Source organism: Stegostoma tigrinum, chromosome 6 (genome assembly GCF_030684315.1).
Source record: "Stegostoma tigrinum isolate sSteTig4 chromosome 6, sSteTig4.hap1, whole genome shotgun sequence".
NCBI classification, from domain to species: domain Eukaryota; kingdom Metazoa; phylum Chordata; class Chondrichthyes; order Orectolobiformes; family Stegostomatidae; genus Stegostoma; species Stegostoma tigrinum.
This window is the reverse complement of record NC_081359.1, coordinates 3,505,385-3,526,945: the sequence shown is the minus strand read 5'-3', so window position 1 is coordinate 3,526,945 and position 21,561 is coordinate 3,505,385. Positions and strand designations below refer to the sequence as shown.

At 41.1% G+C, this 21,561-nt stretch overlaps 1 protein-coding gene across 1 annotated transcript in view; it reads right to left on the bottom strand.

Moving 5' to 3' along the window:
- Positions 1 to 21,561, bottom strand: part of LOC125453325 (protein diaphanous homolog 3-like) — a 507,084-nt gene that overhangs the window by 343,130 nt on the left and 142,393 nt on the right. The window contains exons 15-16 of the mRNA XM_059646411.1: positions 17,451 to 17,555; positions 3,787 to 4,089 (exon numbers count right to left, since the gene is read on the bottom strand). Of these exons, the coding sequence (XP_059502394.1) occupies positions 3,787 to 4,089; positions 17,451 to 17,555 (408 nt within the window). The remainder of the gene's footprint in view (positions 1 to 3,786; positions 4,090 to 17,450; positions 17,556 to 21,561) is intronic.

The window sequence follows — 21,561 nt, the reverse complement described above, 5'->3', positions numbered from 1 at the left end:
ATTCTAGTAACTGTGTCAAACATGATTTCTCTTTCACAAAAACACGTTGATTCTTTTTAAATACATAAAGCTTTTTCAGAATGTCCTGTTGTTTCTACCTTAATGATGGACTCTTGTATTTTCCCAAGCACAGATATTAGGCTGAGATAACAGGGTGTAGAGCTGGAGGAACAAAACAGGCCAAGCAGCATCAGAGGAGAAGGAAGGCTGACGTTTCGGGCCTAGACCCAGCCTATTTTCTGAACAAGGGTCAAGGCCTGAAACGTCAGCCTTCCTGCTCTTCTGATGCTGCTTGGCCTGCTGGGTTCATCCAGCTCTACACCTTGTTATCTCAGATTCTCCAGCATCTGCAGTTCCTACTATCTCTGAAACAGATATGTGGCTGATTGGCCCACAGTTTCCTGCTTTGTCCCTCCATTCTTTCTTAGCAGGGGTGTCCTATTTGTGGTTTTTCAATCTGTTGGATCCCTCCCAGAATCTACTGAATCCTACAGTAATTCAACCAATGCCTCTGCTCTCTCTGTAGCAACTTCCTCTAAAACCCTTGGATGCAAGCCTGGTGCCCTGTCAGCCTTCAGGGCCTTCCAACAGGTTTCAGCCTGGACAAGGATAGCAGAAATGCACATAGCATTCAAAGAAAAACAAATGAACAAGTAGAATGAACTGAGATAACGAAGTCCGATCTCATGATCATTACTGAGATCTGGCTGCAGGATGATGTAGTTTGGGACATGAACATTGAAGAGTAGGTGACATCTAGGAAGGAAAGGCAATGGATAGGGTGGAGGAGATTAAAGATGATATTGGTTCAATCAAGAAGGATGGCCTAAATTCTGGAAATCAGGATAAAGAAGCAGTCTGGACAGAGAGGAGGAATGATAAAGCCAAGAGGTCACATGTGGGAGGTGTGTCCACATTCCTTAACAATGCCTATATAATTAGGACAGAGTATCAAATAAGCTGTAATGAGATCTTGTCAAAACAGTACTGCAATCGTTATGGAGGAATTTGCCATACATATAGGCTAAAAAAGTCAGATGGGAAAATGTGGTCTAGAGGTGGAATTCATTGCACGCTTTCAAAACAATTTCTTAGATCATCTTGCTAAGGCACCAACATGGGACCAGTCTAGACTGGACCTGATATTGACCAACAAGATGGGATTAATTACTAACCTCTTAGTGAAAGCATTCTAGAGTAGCAGTAACCATAGCAGGATTGAATAATACATACAGTTTAAGGGATATTCCAGAAAGTGCAGAATCAATTTATTCCAACAAATAAGAAAAATTATATAAGAAAAATTATTACCCACCATCTGTGATTAAGTAAGAAGAAGTCATAGCTAGTATCAAATTCAAAGAAAGAAAGAAAGAAATTGTGCAAAAATAGATTGTAGGTCAGAAAATGGAAGATTATTTTGTAAAAAAGCTAAAGAATTACCAAAAGATTGATCAGGAGGGAAAAATTTGAGTACAAGAGCCAAAAATATAAAGACCGACAGGAAAAGTCTCTTCAGATATTTAAAAACGAAGAGTTAATAAACTCATGTTGGTCCTACAGAAAATGAATATTACAAATCAGTAAGGATAAAGGGGCAACAAACAAGCTAAACAGATATGTTCCAGTGATTTTCACGAGACAGGGTACAAGTAATATCTGAAAAAACAGTTCTAAATCAAGAATTGAAAAGGACGAAAACTACCGGAATGCTGCCACATCTCACATTCAATATCCAAGCAATGTAAACAACCAAGGAACCAAAATCAAATGACGATCACAGAAGTGACCTCCTGTGTTTCCACATTCAAAAGGAGCAGCAATGCTCTGGATATTACAGGGGCATGGATGCAGAGGGAAACTTGCAACATTCCCAATGGCAGAGTGACATCATGAGTTACAACAAGAAGTAATTATCCTTGATGACCATCATGGATCTGAGGGGCTGAAGGGCTATTTTTCATACTGCCAATTCGAACAAATCAATGTTGTTCACTTATTTTAAGAATATTCAGATAATTCTCAAGTACTACCAAAAAAAAAACATTTTGTTGGAGCTTTGCTTGATACTTGCACTAATCAGTATGCTTCAGAAGGGTACAAATTCAAGAGAAAAATCAACATTTGTACTGTATGATTCAAAAGTGTTGGTTGATTGGTAAGTGGTATCTGAGTGGGAGAGGTGCTTCCATGCAGGATACATCCAATAATGCTGATTTACGGTTAACTGTCAGTTTTAGTTTAACTTTCTTAATCAGGTAGGATGGCTCTGGCTAGTCAGGGCAATGAACCAGCGAATGGCTCTCACTCATTTTATTGAGTTAAACAAGTGCAGCGCATGTGCATGTTCTTCCTGTCTGCAAAGAATAGGGCCCTGTATTGTAACGTTGTATAAGAATTTCAATGCCAGATATGTATTCCTTATGACCCTGAGACTGGGCGCATTAAATCAAATAATACATCACGTCAGTGATTTGCAACAAGCAAGGCACTGTCTAAACCCAATCAGCCTGTGCTTGCAAAACAGTGACCAAAATTATTTATACAACTAATTTACGATTGTCAGCTGGGTTCACAGTGTTATGTATGGGAGCTACACACATTACTAGGTGTACAAGGTAATGAGAAGCATGGATAGAGTCGATAGCCAGAGACCTTTCCCCAGGGCAGGATTGACTGCCACAAGGGCTCATAGTTTTAAGGTGTTAGGAGAAAGGTAAAGAGGGGAGGTTCTTCACTCAGACAGTTGTGAGCGCATGGAATAGTTTACAGTGGTAGTCGTGGAAGCGGAGTCATTAGTGACATTTAAGCGACTGCTGGACATGCACATGGACAGCAGTGAATTGAGGGGAATGTAGGTTAGGTTATTTTATTTTTGGATTAGGATTATTCCACGGCACAACATCGTGGGCCAAAGGGCCTATACTGTGCTGTACTTTTATACGTTCTATGTTCTACTATAAGTGACCCTGTTCTTTGAGACAGACAGAACATTTACATGTGTTGCACCTGTCTCAACTCAATAAAATAAGTGAAAAACTATTTGCTGGCCCATTTCGCAGGGCAGTGCCTTGACCAATTTGAGTCATTTTGCCCGATTTAAAAAAAAACAGAACCTGGCAGTTAACTACCAATCAGCAGTAATGAGTATATTCTCCATCAAAATGTTTTGAATAATCAGAGTCGACTTCCAAGCAAGCAGCATTCTCCTGTCAAATGGTACTAATGTTACTTTCTTTTTGAATTGGTATTCTTGCAAAATGCCCTGATGAGTGAAAGATGAAAAGTGTTTTTTTTAAGTAATACTCAAGCTCTGTATGATGAAACAACTATTTATGTAACTTATTAACTTTAAATTGAAGTTATTGCTCAGGATGGGTACAATCATTTGGCATATATATCAAACACTCTGACTCAATGATTTGAAATTCTAATCAGTTAATATAAAATGTGATTGAACAATCCAAGTCAATATTCCAACCATTACCTAACACATTTAAGAGTAAATGGGCCACATAGGTTTGATGGTATCAACAATGAAGAATAATAGATGCATGATTTGACATGCAATGTAAGAAATGGAAATTTGCAAGAAAAATGGTTGTGTAGCAATATACATATGTTAAATATATTATTAATCACAAAACACAAAAAGGAAGAAATTTGTTCAATTCTTCGAAAAAAAGGAACATATGTTGCTATATTATTGAAACTACAGCAAAAAGACTGTTTCAGCAACACACATGTAACAGTGTCCAATAAGCATTTATTTTCAAAAGCGCATACCTTACACCAATTGACTCTCCTCATGTTGAGATCTGGTTTAAACTCTTTCTTCGGTTTCAATCCATATGGTAGTGTAGAAGGAGGTGGAGACCAGTGTCCTCCCTTAATCCCTGTCGCTAGGGATGGTGGTGGTAGTGGTGGTGGAGGTGGTGGTGGTGGAGGAGGAGGAGGAGGAAGAGGCCCAGATGTAGGAGGTGGCGGTGGTGGCACTCCGCCAGGACTTGAAAATGCAGAACTACCGGATGTGACTCCACTTTGTATGTCAGCCACGGTGACCCTTACATTAGGTGGCAATACTGAAAACTTGGAGAAAAAGTTAGAAATAAATACACATAAATACAAAACGACATGACCCACTATCACTCGTATCCTTACATACAGATGATGAGGAAGGACACCACTTTGATTGGGACAACACATCCATCCTAGGACAAGCCAAACAGAGACATGCACGAGAATTCCTAGAAGCATGGCATTCCAATCGGAATTCCATCAACAAACACATTGATTTGGAGCCAATCTACCATCCCCTGAGAAAAAGAACAGGAAATGACATCACTAACCCAAGGAAACCTAACCAGATAAATAGAAAGCGGGACATAACACCAGCACTTCATCGGAGGCTCACTGATGATGTTACCTAGAATGGTGACGAAACGTCTGAAAAATAACCTTCCAGCTCAGCGAGCAAATTCACATCCATAAATACACATAAATACAATAACAGCAAAAGTAGGGTTACAATCCAATGTAGCTCCGAACTTTTTCGCCCAGTTTTCTCCCTCAGCTTCCTGAAGCTATGAACTCCATGTTAGGTTGGGGTTCCATCTGCTGGTCACCCTCAAAGAATTTTCCCAAGTAGCTGTTTGTATGAAAGCTTGATACATTGTTTCTCAAGAAATATTTCCAAATGGTGTCACTGGTTGGCCATCAAGAGTCAACAGCCCTGTTTAACTTACTCCTCCATATCACAGGTGACCGTGTCACTCTGCGACCCCCAACTATGCAAAAAAGGTTCTGGACCAAACCGGAGGCTTTTCTGGTTCAGCAGCTATTCTAGGCACTATGGAAGCCCACTGAACTATCAACGGAGCGTTTTTGATTTGTTAATGGGATGTGGGTATTGCTGACTAGACCAGTATTTACTGCCTATCCCTAACTGCCCAATATGCAGTCAAGAGTCATCCCTGTGGGTCTATAGTCAGGTGTAAGCCAGATCAAGTGAGGACTGCAGACTGCCTTCCCAAGAGGGCATCAATGAAATGGGTGGATTTCTTTTATAACAATCAAGCATTACATAATGACCAGAAAAGCTCATTATTCCAGATTTTGTTGAATACAAACATGACAATCTTTCATGGTGGGATTTAAACTCATGTCCACAGAATGTTGTTCTTGGATTGTGGATTGTAAGTCCACTATGTCACCTGCTTTCCTCTCCCTTGGCTTTGCCAAACCAGCGATGACCAAATTTAGATCAAAATCAAGATTCTTCTTTCTTTGCATTTTTAAGTTAAGAGATTAAGGATGATGAAAGAATTTAAACACACTGATTCATTAAACCACAAAAAATTTACACTGTACAATAATGCAGCAGGACTATCAGACTGACTGAGTTACAGAGTCATGTACAAATTAAAATTTCATTAAAATTGACCATGTTGCAAAGCAGAATGATCAGTCTCTCTGGAATATACCATCATCAGCTCCATGATCATCATCATAATCATTTGAAATCACAAAATACCTAGTCATATGTTTTGTCAACCATCTGAGTCGAATAACATGCTAATATGCTTTAATTCTCCAGTACAGCAAACTTTGTTTTAATCGGCATCTTATGATCCAGCACTCTTGATAAACCAGCAAAACCTAAATGCCTGAGATACCAGAAGCTTACTGTATCATCGCAATCTTGGCGATATCAGTGCAGTCAGTTGAGGGTGCGGGTGAACAAAAACAAAGTTACTGGAAAAGCTCAGCAAGTCTGGCAGCATCTGTGGAGAAGAAAGCAGAGTTAATGTTTCGGCTCCAGTGACCCTTCCTCAGATCTGATGATGGCTAGGAAAACATCAGATTATATGCAGAAAATAGGGAGGTGGGTGGGGTAGGGAGTAAATGATAGGATAGAGCCTAAAGAGAGAGAAAGACAGTTGGACAGACAAAGGAGTTGCTAACGATCAGGCTGGGAGGGTGAATAGTTGTTAGTGGGGATTGTTAGTGACTAACAACAAGGGGTGTGTAGGGGCAGGCTATGTGGTAACAAGGCCTGGTGTGTGGCGTGGGGGGCTGGGACATGGGGGAGTTTAGGCCCTAAAATAATTGAATTCAATATTGAGTCCGGAGTGCTGTATGGTCCTCAAGCGGAAAATGAGGTGTTGTTCGTCCAGCTACTGTAGCAGACCGGAGACAGAGATATTGGCCAGAGAGCAAGGAGGTGCATTGAAGTGGCAGGCAACAGGTAGTTCAGAGTCTTTTTTGCAAGCAGAACGTAGATGTTCTGCGAAGCAGTCACCAAGTCTACGCTTCGTTTCCCCAACGTAGAGGAGACTACAGTGTGAGCAGCGAATGCGGTAGACTAGATTCTTGGAAGTGCAGGTAAAGTGTTGCTTCACCTGGAAGGTATGTTCGGGCCCTTGGATACTGGGCAGGGAGGAGGTAAATGGGCAGGTGTTGCAGTTTCGCCAGTTATAGGGGAAGGTGCCGCGGGGCGGTGTTGGGGGTGAAGGAGGTATGGACAAGGGTGTCCCAGAGGGAACGGTCCCTGCGTAAGGTGTACAAGGGAAAGGGGGGGGAAATATGTGTCTAGGGTGCGAGTGAGAAGGCTGTTTGCCAGTAGGTTTTATTTAAGGCAAAGCTGCATTATAATTAAGTGATTTATGCTGCAAATACAGTATAACAGTGATGTGTATATCCACCCGCAATAAGTTTTGATGGCTTAGTACGTGTTTTTGCATCCATTATGCGGACCTCTTGATCAATGGCACATTCCTGGTCCTATAGGAGCCGGTTAATAAAACATTTACAGTATTTGTTCATGACTGTCTCATGAGTTTGAAATCACAACACATGCTCAAAAAACATGAATCAACTAAAGTTGTCCAGCTACCTCACATTAAAGTTGGCACAGTCACACCAAATTGTGATGCAGAGTAATGCCAACGATGTTGGTTCAATTCCTGCACAGGCTGTGGTTACCATGCAGGACTCTCCTTCTTAAACTCTCCCTTTGCCCTGAAGCATGGCGGCCTTCAGATTAAACCAGCTCCAGTCATCTCTCTTTCATGACAGAGCAGCCCTATGGTCCTGTAGGACTATGGTAGCTTTACATTAGCCTGCTGCACTTCTATATGGCAGAATTTTTTTAAAACATTAGTTGTACTGCATGTCTATATGTTTATGAAATATTTGTCAATTAAATTTGCCCAATTACCTCCTCAGTGCTTTAACACAGCTTAAAAATTCAAAATCATTACTAGACCACATTTCTGTCTCTTTGGTAGCTTTTTGACATTGGCATGTGCTTTGTTCAATCTCTACCACAATAACAGTAAGTGGGTGAATTCAGCTGATAGACATTAAATATCTGTTCAATGCCTCTGCTCTATCCTGATTTCCCATTATAATTTCTCCTACTCGAGTATCAAAGGAAGACCTTGTTTACTTTATCTTCTTTAATATGTACATACAATCTTTCAATCAGATTTGACCTTTCTTGCTGATTTATTCTCAGATTTCATTTCTCTTGCTAATAATTTCTCGGATATCCTTTGTTGGCTTTCAAGACCCTTCTAATCCTTGAGATCAACATCCAGTTTGCATTATGAACTGGTTCTTTTAACCTAAAATTAGCTTTAAACTCTTTAGTTAGAGGCAAATCAATTTTTTCTCCGTGGAGATTTTTTTCTCAACAAAGTGCATATTCATTAATAATTTTGAAATATTTTTAAATGCTCACAATTGCCTACTTATCATTCTATTAATCTTTTAGTCAAATTTGTTAATCTACCATAACCAACTCAACCCCATAACAAAGTAATTACCTTTACTTAACCTTAAGAATCTGGTTACACATGTATTGGGTCACACTCATACTCAATGTGAAATATTTTCATATCGTGACAACTTGTGCCCTAGAGATTACGAATTAACCCTGTCTCGTTATTCATGGCAAGGTCTAAAATAGGCTGTTCACTGGTTGCCTCCATAATGTGGTCTTATTCTAGGAATCTGCCTTGTATGCATTCCATAAAATCCTTCTCCAAACTATCTTCACAAATTCATTTATTCAGGTTGTGGATTACTTAAAGAATTGTTGCACTATCTTTGTTATGTTCCCTGCATTGCACGATTAATGATTAATTAATTCAAAACTACTATCCAGAAGAGCATCTGTAACTACTCTCCATTATGTTTTCAATGCCTTGCTATTTCAAATCTCAGTCAATACTGATTTCGCTATTATTGCTAGCCAAGCTCCTTTCTCACAATTATCCTTATGTCATTGTTCGGCAGTTCTACCACCCAATTTTTCCATTATGTCTGACCTTTCAAAACATTAACAGCCATTGATTATTAAATATGTAATCTTGGTCATGCTGCAGTATGTCTCTGTAATGGCCACTTTATCAAATATATTAGTCATTAATTGTGTCATTACTTCATCTAGTTATGAATGTTCTGTGCTTTCAAATAAAGGTTATACAATTTTAACTTACTTTAAAATCATTTTCTCCGACATAACTTTTTTGCTCAGGCACTATTACTGTTGGGGTCTGTGACCAAAACTGACCCAATTAAGGACCAAATGAGTCAGAATTAAGAAGAAAATGACTACTGATCAACAAAGAGGAAGACCCATCTCCAACTATTTTGAACAGAAAATGAAATGGGATGTGTTGAAATGTGTGCAAGCTGCAACTTTATGTTGCCAGTACTGCGCTGGAAATAAGCATCGCAAATGTCATGGAATTCAAATCAGGATGGTTGTATTTTGGAAGCCTTCCTCAATCACACCAGCAGAGTTAGTGTGTGATCCACAGAATGGAAGTGCAAAGAGTTTAAAAGGTAAACAAAAATCATGTTGCCTCATTTACAAATCATTATGAAATGCTATAGTCTAAGTTGTATCAGGACCAAATTATGGCAGTGCTGTGACATAAGAAATAAATGACTGTTAAATAACGTGGTTATCAGGTTGTTGCTTCCGAAAACAGACATCTTAGTGAGTGAAGAATCTAAGCATTGTAAGAATCTACAACTAGGGGTAATGGGAACTGCAGATGCTGGAGAATCCAAGATAACAAAGCGTGAAGCTGGACGAACACAGCAGGCCAAGCAGCATCTCAGGAGCACAAAAGCTGATGTTTTGGGCCTAGACCCTTCACGAAACGTCAGCTTTTGTGCTCCTGAGATGCTGCTTGGCCTGCTGTGTTCATCCAGCTTCACACTTTGTTATCTAGAACTAGGGGAATCTGTTTAAAAATAAGGAGACATCCATTTAAGATAGAAATGAGGAGTTTTTTTTCCCCTCAGAGGGTGGTGAGTCTTTGGAACGCTCTTCCTCAAAAGGCAAAAGAAGATTCTTTGAAAATTTCTAAGGCAGATGAAAGTATATTATTGGGAGTATGTATGTAGATGGAGTAATCAGATCAGCTATGATCTTACTAAATGGCGAAGCACACTCAAGGGGCTCAGAGGTCTACTCCTGCTTTCACTTTGTATGTTTGTATAAAATTCTGGAGAGAATGTTCTTAAGAGTGTGTTCAATGGATATTTACCGTCTGATATTCTAAACGGTATTACAAGGATTGTGAGTTTTGTAGTAAAGTGAATAGTGGGTGATTGAGTTGGTTAGGTGCAGCAGTGAAATAGCGTTGGCAAGAAGTCAGTAGCTAAGGGGGTTAAATGTGAGGGGTCAATGATGTTAAAGGGACATGCTAAAGTATGAGGGACTTTAAAGATCTGAAAAATTAGGTCACTGTTTCTTGAATTGGAGCTTGACATGTTAAACGGGCAGCATTGAATTACCTCTCACCCCACACTGAGCTTGCCATCAGTGTTCAGCCTGACATTATGCCATCTCATCTCCAAGAGATGAAAATGCTGTCCGCTGACACAGTCGTCAAGAAAGTCAGATTGGAACATCAAGATTAATCTCACTCCTTGACAGCCCCCAAAGGAAAATTACAGCTCTTGATCTTTCCTGTTACAATCTTCTGATCTGTACCCAAATCACTGCTCTATGGTCATACCATTTTCTGTAACACTAGCCTTAGTTGAACAATTGCTCCATCACTTATCCTTTTCATTCAAAAACTTTAGTTAGTTCATGTCAGAAAACTTGCCCAAGTCACCTTAAGCAGAGCTCATTCTTATGATACAGCTGTCTTTTCCCAAATTTGATGTCAGTAGCATTTGGATTAAAATCCACAACTCCCATACCCATTCCATAAGCTATGTATCTTTTCCAGGGTTTTGACCCATCAACATTGACGGAATGGTGATACATTTTCAAGTCAGGATGGTGAGTGGCTTGGAGGGAACTTGCAGATGGTGGTGCTCCCATGTATACGCAGCCCTTGTCCTTCTAGATGACAAGGGATCTTGGGGGGCATATTCTTATGGGGAGAGGAGAAAAATGTAAAAAAAGACATGAAGGGCAATTTTTTTTTTACATAGAGAGTAGTTGATTTGGGAAATGAACTTCCAGAGGAAGTGGTGGATGTGAGTACAGTTACAACATTTAAAAGATATTCTGGTAAGTACATATATAAGAAATGTTTGGAGAGATATGGGCAAGCGCAGGCTCTTGGGATTGTGTTCGTATGGGCTGGTTGGACTGAAGGGTCTGTTTCTGTGCTGTATGACTCTGTGACTCTATGACATGCTTAGGATCAAACATTTAGTCATTCCACCATTGACACTTAGTCAACATATTTACTATCTATAAGATGCACTAAGTGTCAATGGTGGAATGACGAAATGTGTGATCCTAAGCATGTAGCTTAGAAAGTATTCCAGAGGTTATTGCCTTTAAATTTCTGATTATTAACTTAAATCATAACTGCTCAACTCACAACAAAACTTCAGGCCTCATTTTCGCTAGGGTATTAATAACACTTATCCACAATATCTGAATCCAATGCTCTGCCTGTCTCTCAATCACATCCCCTTATCCATGATAATAAACTAGATATGTTCCACTGATGAACCAAACGGGTCAAACAGTTTCATGGATCAAACAGTTCAGGTAGTTCTTCCCCACCTGATGGCCAACATTTCCATTTTGGACTCCAGGCCGACAATGCTACACTGAAGTTCCTTGAGATGTAGGCACTTCGTACAATTATTCTTCATAAACTCTATATGTTACAACTTGCATTGCTATCCCCAAGAATCTAATTCAGGTGAATTTATAGAATTAAATAGGTTACAGTTTTAGGTATTTTAAGTAACTTCTTGATTTAATTTAACCTAAACAAAGACTAAATCAATTTATTACATAACCATAAACGATTACAAACGTTGAAAGCAAAAAGTGACGTCCCCTCTGCTTTAGATCCCAACTTTACTACTCCTTTTCCAACCACAGAAGGTGGATTCAATGATATCCTTTGTCATCCTTCTTCTTATCTATCTACTCTTTCAATGATTATCCCTGCAGTTGGAAAACATGAAAATGATTTAAAAGATAAATTTTTCCAAGCATACCCATAATTGCAACAGTTAGAAACAGAAATTGTGATCGTACCTCTGGGTAAGGTGTTACATGCACCACATTGATGGCTGGGAAGTGGGACAATGCTGAACATTCAGTGGTACTGAATAGTACTGGAGACCTGGGAACTTCTAATTGGCCAGAATCTCTCCACAATCAGGCTTCCTAATCCACAAGGACAGAAACTCTGCCTCAAGACAATTAATGGCCAAAATGGTTTTGGGCAGCTCCAGTATTCCCAGGAATGGGCTCCCCAGTGACTTTCTAAACAGGAGAGTATGGAATTGAGCACTAAGTATAATTCAGGCCTATGTGAATAATGGACAGTTTGGAAGAACAAGGACAAGGAAATGATAATTAATTACAAAAGGTGACAGAGGAAGCAGAAAAGACTGGAAATACTCAGCAGACCTGGACACATCCAAGAAAAATAGAGTTAAAGGTTCATGTCTGTGATCATTCACCATAACTGGGAGAAGTTAGACATGTGGTTTTAAGCAAGTAAAATCAGTATTGTAACGGAAGGTGCGGAGAGACTTGCATATATTTATTCATGCGTACATAAACCAAAAAAAAACAAACAATGGGCATGCATGAATTCACTATTTGTATCATGCAGCTTTATGAGTTTGTTCAAGTCTACTTAATGTCTAAATTTTTCCTACTTAATGCAATTATTTGTAAGCTGAACAAATTAAGTTTCTTGACTCAAGTTAGTTTCCAGGCCATCAGTGATGGAGCAAAGCACTAAACATGGGCTTAAGCAGTTTCCTCTCAATCAGGGATGAGAATGACATATTTGTAAGTCTACTTAATGAAAGCAAGCATGCAGGTACAGCAGGTAGTGAAGAAAGCTAATAGCATGCTGGCCTTCATCACAAGAGGAATTGAGTACAGGAGCAAAGAGGTCCTTCTGCAGCTGTACAGGGCCCTGGTGAGACTGCACCTGGAGTATGGTGTGCAGTTTCGGTCTCCCAATTTGAGGAAGGACATTCTTGCTATTGAGGGAGTGCAGCGTAGGTTCACAAGGTCAATTCCCGGAATGGCGGGACTATCATATGTTGAAAGATTCGAGCGACTGGGCTTGTATACTCTTGAGTTTAGAAGGATGAGAGGGGATCTGATTGAGACGTATAAGATTATTAAGGGATTGGACACTGTGGAGGCAGGAAACATGTTTCCGCTGATGGGCGAGTCCAGGACCAGAGGACACAGTTTAAAAATAAGGGGTAGGCCATTTAGAACAGAGTTGAGGAAAAACTTCTTCACCCAGATATGGAATACTCTGCCCCAGAAGGCAGTAGAGACCAACTCTCTGGATGCTTTCAAGAAAGAGATAGACAGAGCTCTTAAAGATAGTGGAATCAAGGGTTATGGGGATAAGGCAGGAACAGGATACGGATTGTGGATGATCAGCCATGATCATAATGAATGGTGGTGCTGGCTCGAAGGGCCGAATGGCCTACTCCAGCACCTATTGTCTATTGTCTACTTTGCCAACCTCCCAAGTAAACCTCTCTCCACTCTCTTTACCTATTGCCTCTTCAAATGACATTTTCAAATTATGGGTGCAACAGCCTGAAATTACTAACTTTACAGTAGACACAAAATACACCATCTGAAGATGGAGATGGAGCAAGGATAAATCAAATCAGTGGGTTATGCTTCTGCGCAACCTTACTTCACAAGAAATACCAACGTGCTGTGGTGGTTTCTCTACTTAAGGACTAAATGTCACGAGTTCAAGTCCCACCTGCTCCAGACAGACGTAATAGGTTGATTAAAAATACTTTTAAGCCCCATCTTGAAAAGGCTCTTGTGGTGAAGTGCTGTTGTCCCTACCTCTGAGCCAGGAGACCTGACTGGACAGGTTAATGAAATTCCCTTAAATGGCACGGTTGCAATGTGAGAAATGTATGAACATTGGTGGATGCAATATTCAAGTCGCACCTTGGAATTTTGTGGGTGCAGTGGTAGAGTCCCTATCTCTGAACAGGAGGCCTGAGCTCAAATCCCATCTCCTCCAGAGGTGTATTATTGTATCTCGGGAGAGATTGGTTAGAATCTCTCCTTGAGTCCAATCATCCAATTAAAATATCACATCCAAATACCTTCTGGGGGGAAAATACTTCCCTTAATTATCGATATGCCATTCTCACCCCTGATTGAGAGGAAACTGCTTAAGCCGATGTTCAGTGCTTTGCTCCATCACTGATGGTCTGGAAACTAACTTGAGTCAAGAAAATTAATTTGTTCAGCTTACAAATAATTGCAGGATATTAAGTGCAACTACAGAAGCAAACACATATTTCACTGTGATAACAAGGTGTGGAGCTGGATGAACAGTGCAGGCTAAGTAGCATCTTAGGAGCAGGAATGCTGATGTTTCGGGCCTACACCCTTCATCAGAAATGGGGGAGGGGAAAGGGGTTCTGAAATAAATAGGGAGGGGGGGAGGTGGATCGAACATGGATAGAGGACAAGATAAGTGGAGAGGAGACAGACAGGTCAAAGAGACAGGGATGGAGCCAGTAGAGGTGAATGTAGGTGGGGAGGTCGGGAGGAGTTAGGTCAGTCCAGGTGAGGAAGGACCAGTCAAGGGAGCAGGATGCGGTTGGGAGGTCAGAAATGGGGGTGCACTTGAGGTGGAAGGACAGGATGGGCGAGAGGAAGAACAGGTTAGGGAGGCAGGGACAAGCTGGGCTTGTTTTGGGATGCAGTGGGGGGAGAGGAGATTTTGAAGCTTGTGAAATCCACATTGATACCATTGGGCTGCAGGGTTCCCAAGCGGAATATGAGATGTTGTTCCTGCAACCTTCGGGTGGCATCATTGTGGCACTGCAGGAGCCCCAGGAAGGACATGTCATCTGAGGAATGCGAGGGGGAGTTGAAATGGTTCACGACTGGGAGGTGCAGTTGTGGAAAGTCTTCATGGGCCTGGAACGGGGGCAAGGGGGGGGGGGGGGGGGGGGGCGTAGGGGCAGGTATAGCACTTCCTGCGGTTGCAGGGAAAAGTGCCGGGTGTGATGGGGCTGGAGGGGAGTGTGGAGCGGACAAGGGAGTCACAGAGAGAGTGGACCCTCCGGAAAGCAGACAAGGGTGGAGAGGGAAAAATGTCTTTTGTGGTGGGGTTGGAGTGCAGATGGTGAAATGTCAGAGGACGATGTGTTGGATCCGGAGGTTGGTGGGGTGGTATGTGAGGATGAGGGTGATTCTGTTTTGGTTGTTATTGCGGGAACAGTGTGTGAGGGGTGAGTTGCGGGAAATGCAAGAGTTTTCTCGACCACTGTGGGGGGGAGATGTTGCAGTCCTTGAAAAATGAGGACATCTAAGATGTATGAGTGTGGGGAGCAGATGTAGCAGAGGCAAATGATTTGGGAATGGGGATGGCATTTTTGCAGGAAGGTGGGTGGGAGGAGGTGTATTCTAGGTAACTGTGGGAGTCAGTGGGCTTGAAATGGATATCGGTTTCTAGGTGGTTGCCCGAGGTGGAGACAGAGAGGTCCAGGAAGGTGAGGGAGGTGTTAGAGATAGTCCAGGTGAACTTAAGGTTGGGGTGGAAGGTGTTGGTGAAGTGGATGAACTGTTCGAGTTCCTCGTTGGGGCATGAGGCGGCGCCAATACAGTCATCAATGTAACAGAAGACGAGGTGGGATTTAGGGCCAGTGTAGGTAAAGAAAAGGGATTGTTCAATGTAACCTACAAGGAGGCAGGCATAGCTTGGGCCCATGCAGGTACCCATGGCCACCCCCTGTCTCTGGAGGAAGTCGGAGAAATTGAGAGAGAAGTTGTCGAGGGTGAGGACAAGTTCAGCTGAGCAGATGAGGGTGTCAGTGGAGGGGGACAGGTCAGGCCTGTGGGACAGGCAGAAGCGGAGGGCCTTTAGGCCATCTGTGTGGGGAATGCAGGTGTATAGAGACTGGGCGTCCATCATAAAAATGAGGTGTTGGGGACCGGGGAATTGGAAGTTCTGGAGGAGGTGGAGGGTGTCGGTGGTGTCACAGGTGTAGGTAGTGAGTTCCTAAACCAAGTGGGAGAAAGTTGAGTCCAGACAAGTGGAGATGAGCTCAGTGGGGCAGGCGCAGGCGGAGAGAATGGGTTGAAAATCTCCACTCCCCTGACTGCATCCCAAAAGCAGCTCAGCTCGTCCCCACCTCCCTAACCTGTTCTTCTTCTCACCTATCCCGTCCTTCCACCTCAAGCCACACCTCCATTTCTGACCTACTAGCTGCATCCTGCCCCCTTAAACTGTCCGTCCTCCCTGGACTGACCTATATCCTCCCTACCTCCCCACCTACACTCACTATACTGGCTCTATCCCTGCCTCTTTAACTTGTCTGTCTCCTCTCCACTTATCCTCTCCTCTATCCATGTTCGATCGACCTGCCCCTCTCTCCCAACTTATTTCAGAACCCTCTTCCCGTCCCCCAATTCTGAAGAAGGGTCTAGGCCCGAAATGTCAGCTTTCCTGCTCCTAAGATGCTGCTTGGCCTGCTGTGTTCATCCAGCTCCACACCTTGTTATCTCAGATTCTCCAGCATCTGCAGTTCCTATTATCTGTGATACATATTTCACCGTTTCCACATTCACAAGGTCTAACTTGTTGCTGGAAATGAATTGATACATTTGTCAACTCATCTATCTTAAGCATGGATTGATATATACATAGATTTGCTAAATTCCATCAACTAGAAATTTGCATCATGTAGAGTCACTCCAATTCCTTTGTAAATAATCCAAAGACATGAAACAACTCAGCACAACATCAGTCTCATTGTGAAAAAAGACATTCTCCAATGAATCTGACAACATTTTTATTCTCCATTTGTTCAATGCTAGTCTTTCATAATGGAGGTGGTTGAATCACAAACAGTTTTTGCTCCAACTTTCTCACTAGGGGTTAAGCAGAAACAAAATACCTGCTATTTGACCCTTTGCAGATACAGATCGTACCCAGGTTGGAAACTGTTTCTTCAGCGCATTCACAAGTCAATTTGCGCGCAAGTCAGAACACAACACAATAACTACAAGGAAACATTTGTACGTTGGATTTTAAAAATTATTCTTAACGCAGTCCTGGGTGGGATCTCATTCATAAGTACAAATGTTTGTAAGTCTGACTTTTGTAATTCGAGGACCACCTGTATTAGTGAGAAATGGACTGTTGCAATTGAACATACAATTTGTTTCTTTTAAAAGTAGTGCCAAGACTGTTATTTTCTAGTTTGCCCTTTTTAATAATTAAATAAATGCAAGTGTTTCTACATTAATGAACAAAACTGTTACAATATAATCATTTTCAAATTTATAGCATTTGAAAATATTTCAAAATAACAATCAAACACACATCTCTTTAAATATGGCATATCCTTAATCATGCACTCCTAGAAATTTATCTTGATCCTTCCACAAATAGTAGGATACCAGGTCTTACATGTATTTCTCTTTGAAAATGTAAAAACTTTTTGAATATTCTCATTCATTGCATCTGCAGAAACCTGAACCATAAGGGGCAGCCAAATAAATAACCTAAGAAATAATTTCCTGTATTCAGATAAAGATCTTAAATGATGCACTGAATCAAAGTGCAGTGGACCCTCTACCCTCTGTGGCTAATTTCTCAGGAAATGTGCGACACCAGGAGCAAACAACTACTGAAACAGAAGCAAAGGTTTAATTAACAAGAGTCCAAAATAAAATCTGAAATCAATCTTGAAACAACAGAAGTAATTAATATTGCACAGCCACTGCATTATACAGCCTTTGACATTTTGGGCAGAAGCCTGCAAGAAGGCAACTCGCAATTTTTTAATTCAGCAAAACTGGAGCAGAATACCAAACAAATCTTTTTATTTTAAATCAACAGTATAAATTGTAACCAGTTACTGGATTGTAACCACCAACAGTTTAGAGCTCAAAGAAAGCATTTAGCACATTTGATTACCTGCGCTTTGAGACTTTGCAACTCCACTTCAAGCTCATTGATTTTTTGTTCTCTCTTCTGTATTTGGGCCTGTGCTTCTTGTCGGGCTGTAAATTCTTCATCAAACTGAAAGATAAAGTTGCATCAACCTAGGTTCTATGGGCTTCTGCATTATCATGTGTGCTTTATTTGTGAGAATATTGTGGTATGTATATAATCCAACATAAACCAGCTTGAATATTTTCTGAACATCCTTCACCATAAAATAAATGTTAAAAAAATTAAAACAAAGCCTTTCACAATATTTTGTGTCCTGGTGAACAGGGAGGAGTTCCCACTGTTTTCTCTAAGTAATATACTGGTCTAAACATTCAGAAACATGCTCTCTGCAATACTAAGAAAATACATTTTCAAGTCGTCTAGCCCTCACTGAAATAAAAGAAAACCATTTTGTAAGGAAGAAACAAGACAGGAAGATGAAACTGACTGGGGAACTATATGAACTATATAACTCCCTCAATGTCGGCAAAACTAAACTGATCACTGGCTTCAGAAAGGAAGGAGGAGGACACGACCCTATCTACACCAGTGAGGCTGAGGTGGAGAGGGTCATAAGCGTCAAATTCCGAAGAGTGACAATAGCTAACAATCTGTCCTGGAACTCTCATGTAGATATGACGGTCAAGATGGCACAACATCATCTCTTCTTCCTCAGGAGGCTTAGAAAATTTGGCATGCCCATAAGGAACTTCACCGACGTTTACAGCTGCACCACAGAAAACATTTTATCCAGGTGCATAATGGCCTAGTTACAGCAACTGCTCTGCCCAGGACAGTAAGAAACTGTAGAAGGCTGTGTACACAGTCCAGTTCATCAAGCAAGCCAAACTTCCATCCATGGACTCCATCTACACTTCTCGTTGCCACGCAAAGGCTGGAAAAAACATCTTAGAACCCTCCTACTCCGGAAATACTCTGTTCAAACCATCAGGCAGAAGATGGAGAAATTTAAACACACATACCAATAGGTTCAAGAACAGCTTCTTCGCCGCTTTTATTAAACTGCTAAATGGAGGTCTGTAATTTCAAATCTGATGTTGATTTTGCTTTTGCACATTGTCTGTGCAGCCATAAACTTATATGCCTCGTTCTGTCACAACACTCCATGATCTTTATGTTAAGTTCTGGGGAAGGGTCACTGGACCCAAAATGTTAACTTTGATTTTTTTCTTCACAGATGCTGCCAGACCTGCTGAGCTTTTCCAGCAACTTCTGTTTTTGTTCCTGATTTACAGCATTCACAGTTAGACCATAAGACCATAAGACATTGGAGTGGAAGTAAGGCCATTCGGCCCATCGAGTCCATTCCGCCATTTAATCATGGCTGATAGGCATTTCAACTGCACTTACCCGCACTCCCCCCGTGGCCCTTAATTCCTTTCGGTTTTTATTTTCAATGATGTTTATGTCCTTGTATATTATGATTTGCCTGCACTACATACAAAACAAAACTTTTCACTGTACTTTGGTATCTGTGGCAGCAATAAATCAAATCAAATCAAGTTAGCCGAATATCAATGACTGGGAAGATGCTGGAATTTATTTTTAAGAAAATCTGAAAACCCACCAATGAAATCATAACGCATTCAGATGAGAGTCAGTACAATTTTCTGAAAGGGAAAAGGTGTGGGGCAGATAAAGGGAACCAGCACATTTAATACACATTCCAATAAAATAAGGTGCTATACACAGTGTTAGTACGTAGAATAAGGGTACATAGAGTAATAACTTTTATACGAAAGCCTTTGATAAGGTTCCACATGGTAGGCTATTGGAGAAAATACAGAAGCATGGGATTGAGGGAGATTTAGCAGTTTGTATTAGAAACTGGCTTTCTGTAAGAAGGCAACGAGTGATGGTTGATGGAAAATATTCAGCCTGGAGTCAGGTCACTAGTGGTGTGCCTCAAGGATCTGTTTTGGGACCACTGCTGTTTGTCATCTTTATAAATGACTTGGACGCAGGCATAAGTGGATGGGTTAGTAAGTTTGCAGATGACACTAAAGTCGGTGAAGTGGTGGATAGTGTGGAAGAATGTTGCAGGCTGCAGGGAGACTTGGATTAACCGCAGAATTGGGCTGAAAGGTGGTAAATGGAGTTTAATATGGATAAATGCGAGGTGATTCACTTTGGGAGGAATAATAGGAAGGCAGAAGGGTCAGTGGAAAGATTCTTGGTAGTGTAGATGTGCAGAGGGATCTTGGTATCCATGTACATAGATTCCTGAAAGTTGCCACCCAGGTTGATAGTGCTGTTAAGAAGGCTTACCGTGTGTTCGGTTTTATTGGTAAAGGGATTGAGTTCCGGAGCCGTGATGTTATGCTGCAACTGCACAAAACGCTAGTGCGGCCTCATTTGGAATATTGCGTGCAGTTCTGGTCGCCCCATTACAGGAAGGATGTGGAAGCATTGGAAAAGATGCAGAGGAGATTTACCAGGATGTTGCCTGGTCTGGAGCACAGGCCCTATGAAGAAAGGTTGAGGGACTTGGGTCTGTTCTCATTGGGGAGAAGGAGGCTAAGAGGGGATTTAATAGAGACATACAAAATGATCAGAGGATTAGATAGGGTGGACAGAGAGAGTCTCTTTCCGAGGATGATGACGTCAGCTTGTACAAGGGGGCATAGCTACAAATTGAGGGGTGATAGATAGAAGACAGATGTCAGAGGCAGGTTCTTTACTCAGAGAGTGGTAAGGGCGTGGAACGCCCTGCCTGCCAATATAGTTAACTCAGCCACATTAGGGGCATTTAAACAGTCCCTGGATAAGCATATGGGTAATGATGGTATAGTGTAGGGGGAGGGGCCTAGATTAGTTCACAGGTCGGCACAACATTGAGGGCTGTAGGGCCTGTTCTGCACTGTATTGTTCTATGAATGTTTTGAGTAATGGGTAAGAAGCAAAAAGTAGGGATAAATGAGACATTTGAAGTTGGCAATGGAGTGCTCTAAGAAAGAGTGCTGGTTTCTTCATTATTTCAAATTTATCTTGGATTTGGACATAGAAACAGAGAAAGTGTATCCACATTGGTTGACTATACACAGTTACTGGGAACAAAATCTATGTGGAGGTCACAAAGTAACTCAAAGTGGAACAGGAGGATCAGCATTTGACAGGGTGGAACTTAAGTATTGCTGAAAAAGCTCATTATGCCAAAACTTTACCTTTTGCATTCAGCAATAGAATTCCCAAGTATATCAGTTCAAAGGGAAAGCTAAGATTAATACTGCATGAGAAAACAATAGTGATTGGTTGGCAAGTATACGCTGATTGGTAGAGGGTTTACCATGGAGAATGCATCAACTAATACTGATTGATAGTTAACTACCAGGCTGATATATTTAAAACTAGGTAGGTTAATCATTTTTCAAGGGATTGCCTTGAGAAAATGAACCAGTGACAGCTGTCAACCATTTTGTTGTATTGAAAGAGGCATTGTGCATATAAATATTCCTTCAGAGTGCTTCCCGTGCATGCAATTGCACCACATTGCAAGTCTCACTGACAATCCTAAATTCAATGTCAGCAAAACACTTCACACACTGAGGATTATCAAGAAAATAGTGTCTTACAGCAGAAAAATGTTATGTTGCAAGTTTTAAAGTGCAGACTGGTTGGATATAGTCAGAAACTTCCTCACCGTGAACAGCTGAAGGCATGTGCTATTTGATACAATCCAACAGACTTTGGGATATGTGGAGAGGTTGATCCAGCAGGTTAAAACAGTCAGAGTGAAAAATAGGGTAAAGAGAGAGGGACCCAGCCAGTTAAAATGGAACCAGCCATTGTTTCCAAAAATTGAAATATGATGTCAAAAAGAAACAGATAACTGATCTGTAGGTGAATATCTGGTCATTTATCTTCTAAAACTCTGATAATGTATTGGTAATTATCGGGTTTTATTAAATATCATTGGGGATTGTCAGTATTGGTTAAGTAAATTAATAGTAATTGAGCTTTATTATTAACAGCTTAATAATAATTATTAGTAAGATTGATTACCATTCACAAAGATATCAGTTAATAAATAAAGGATAGGCAGGGACCCTCCAATATCGAGAGTACAGTAAGA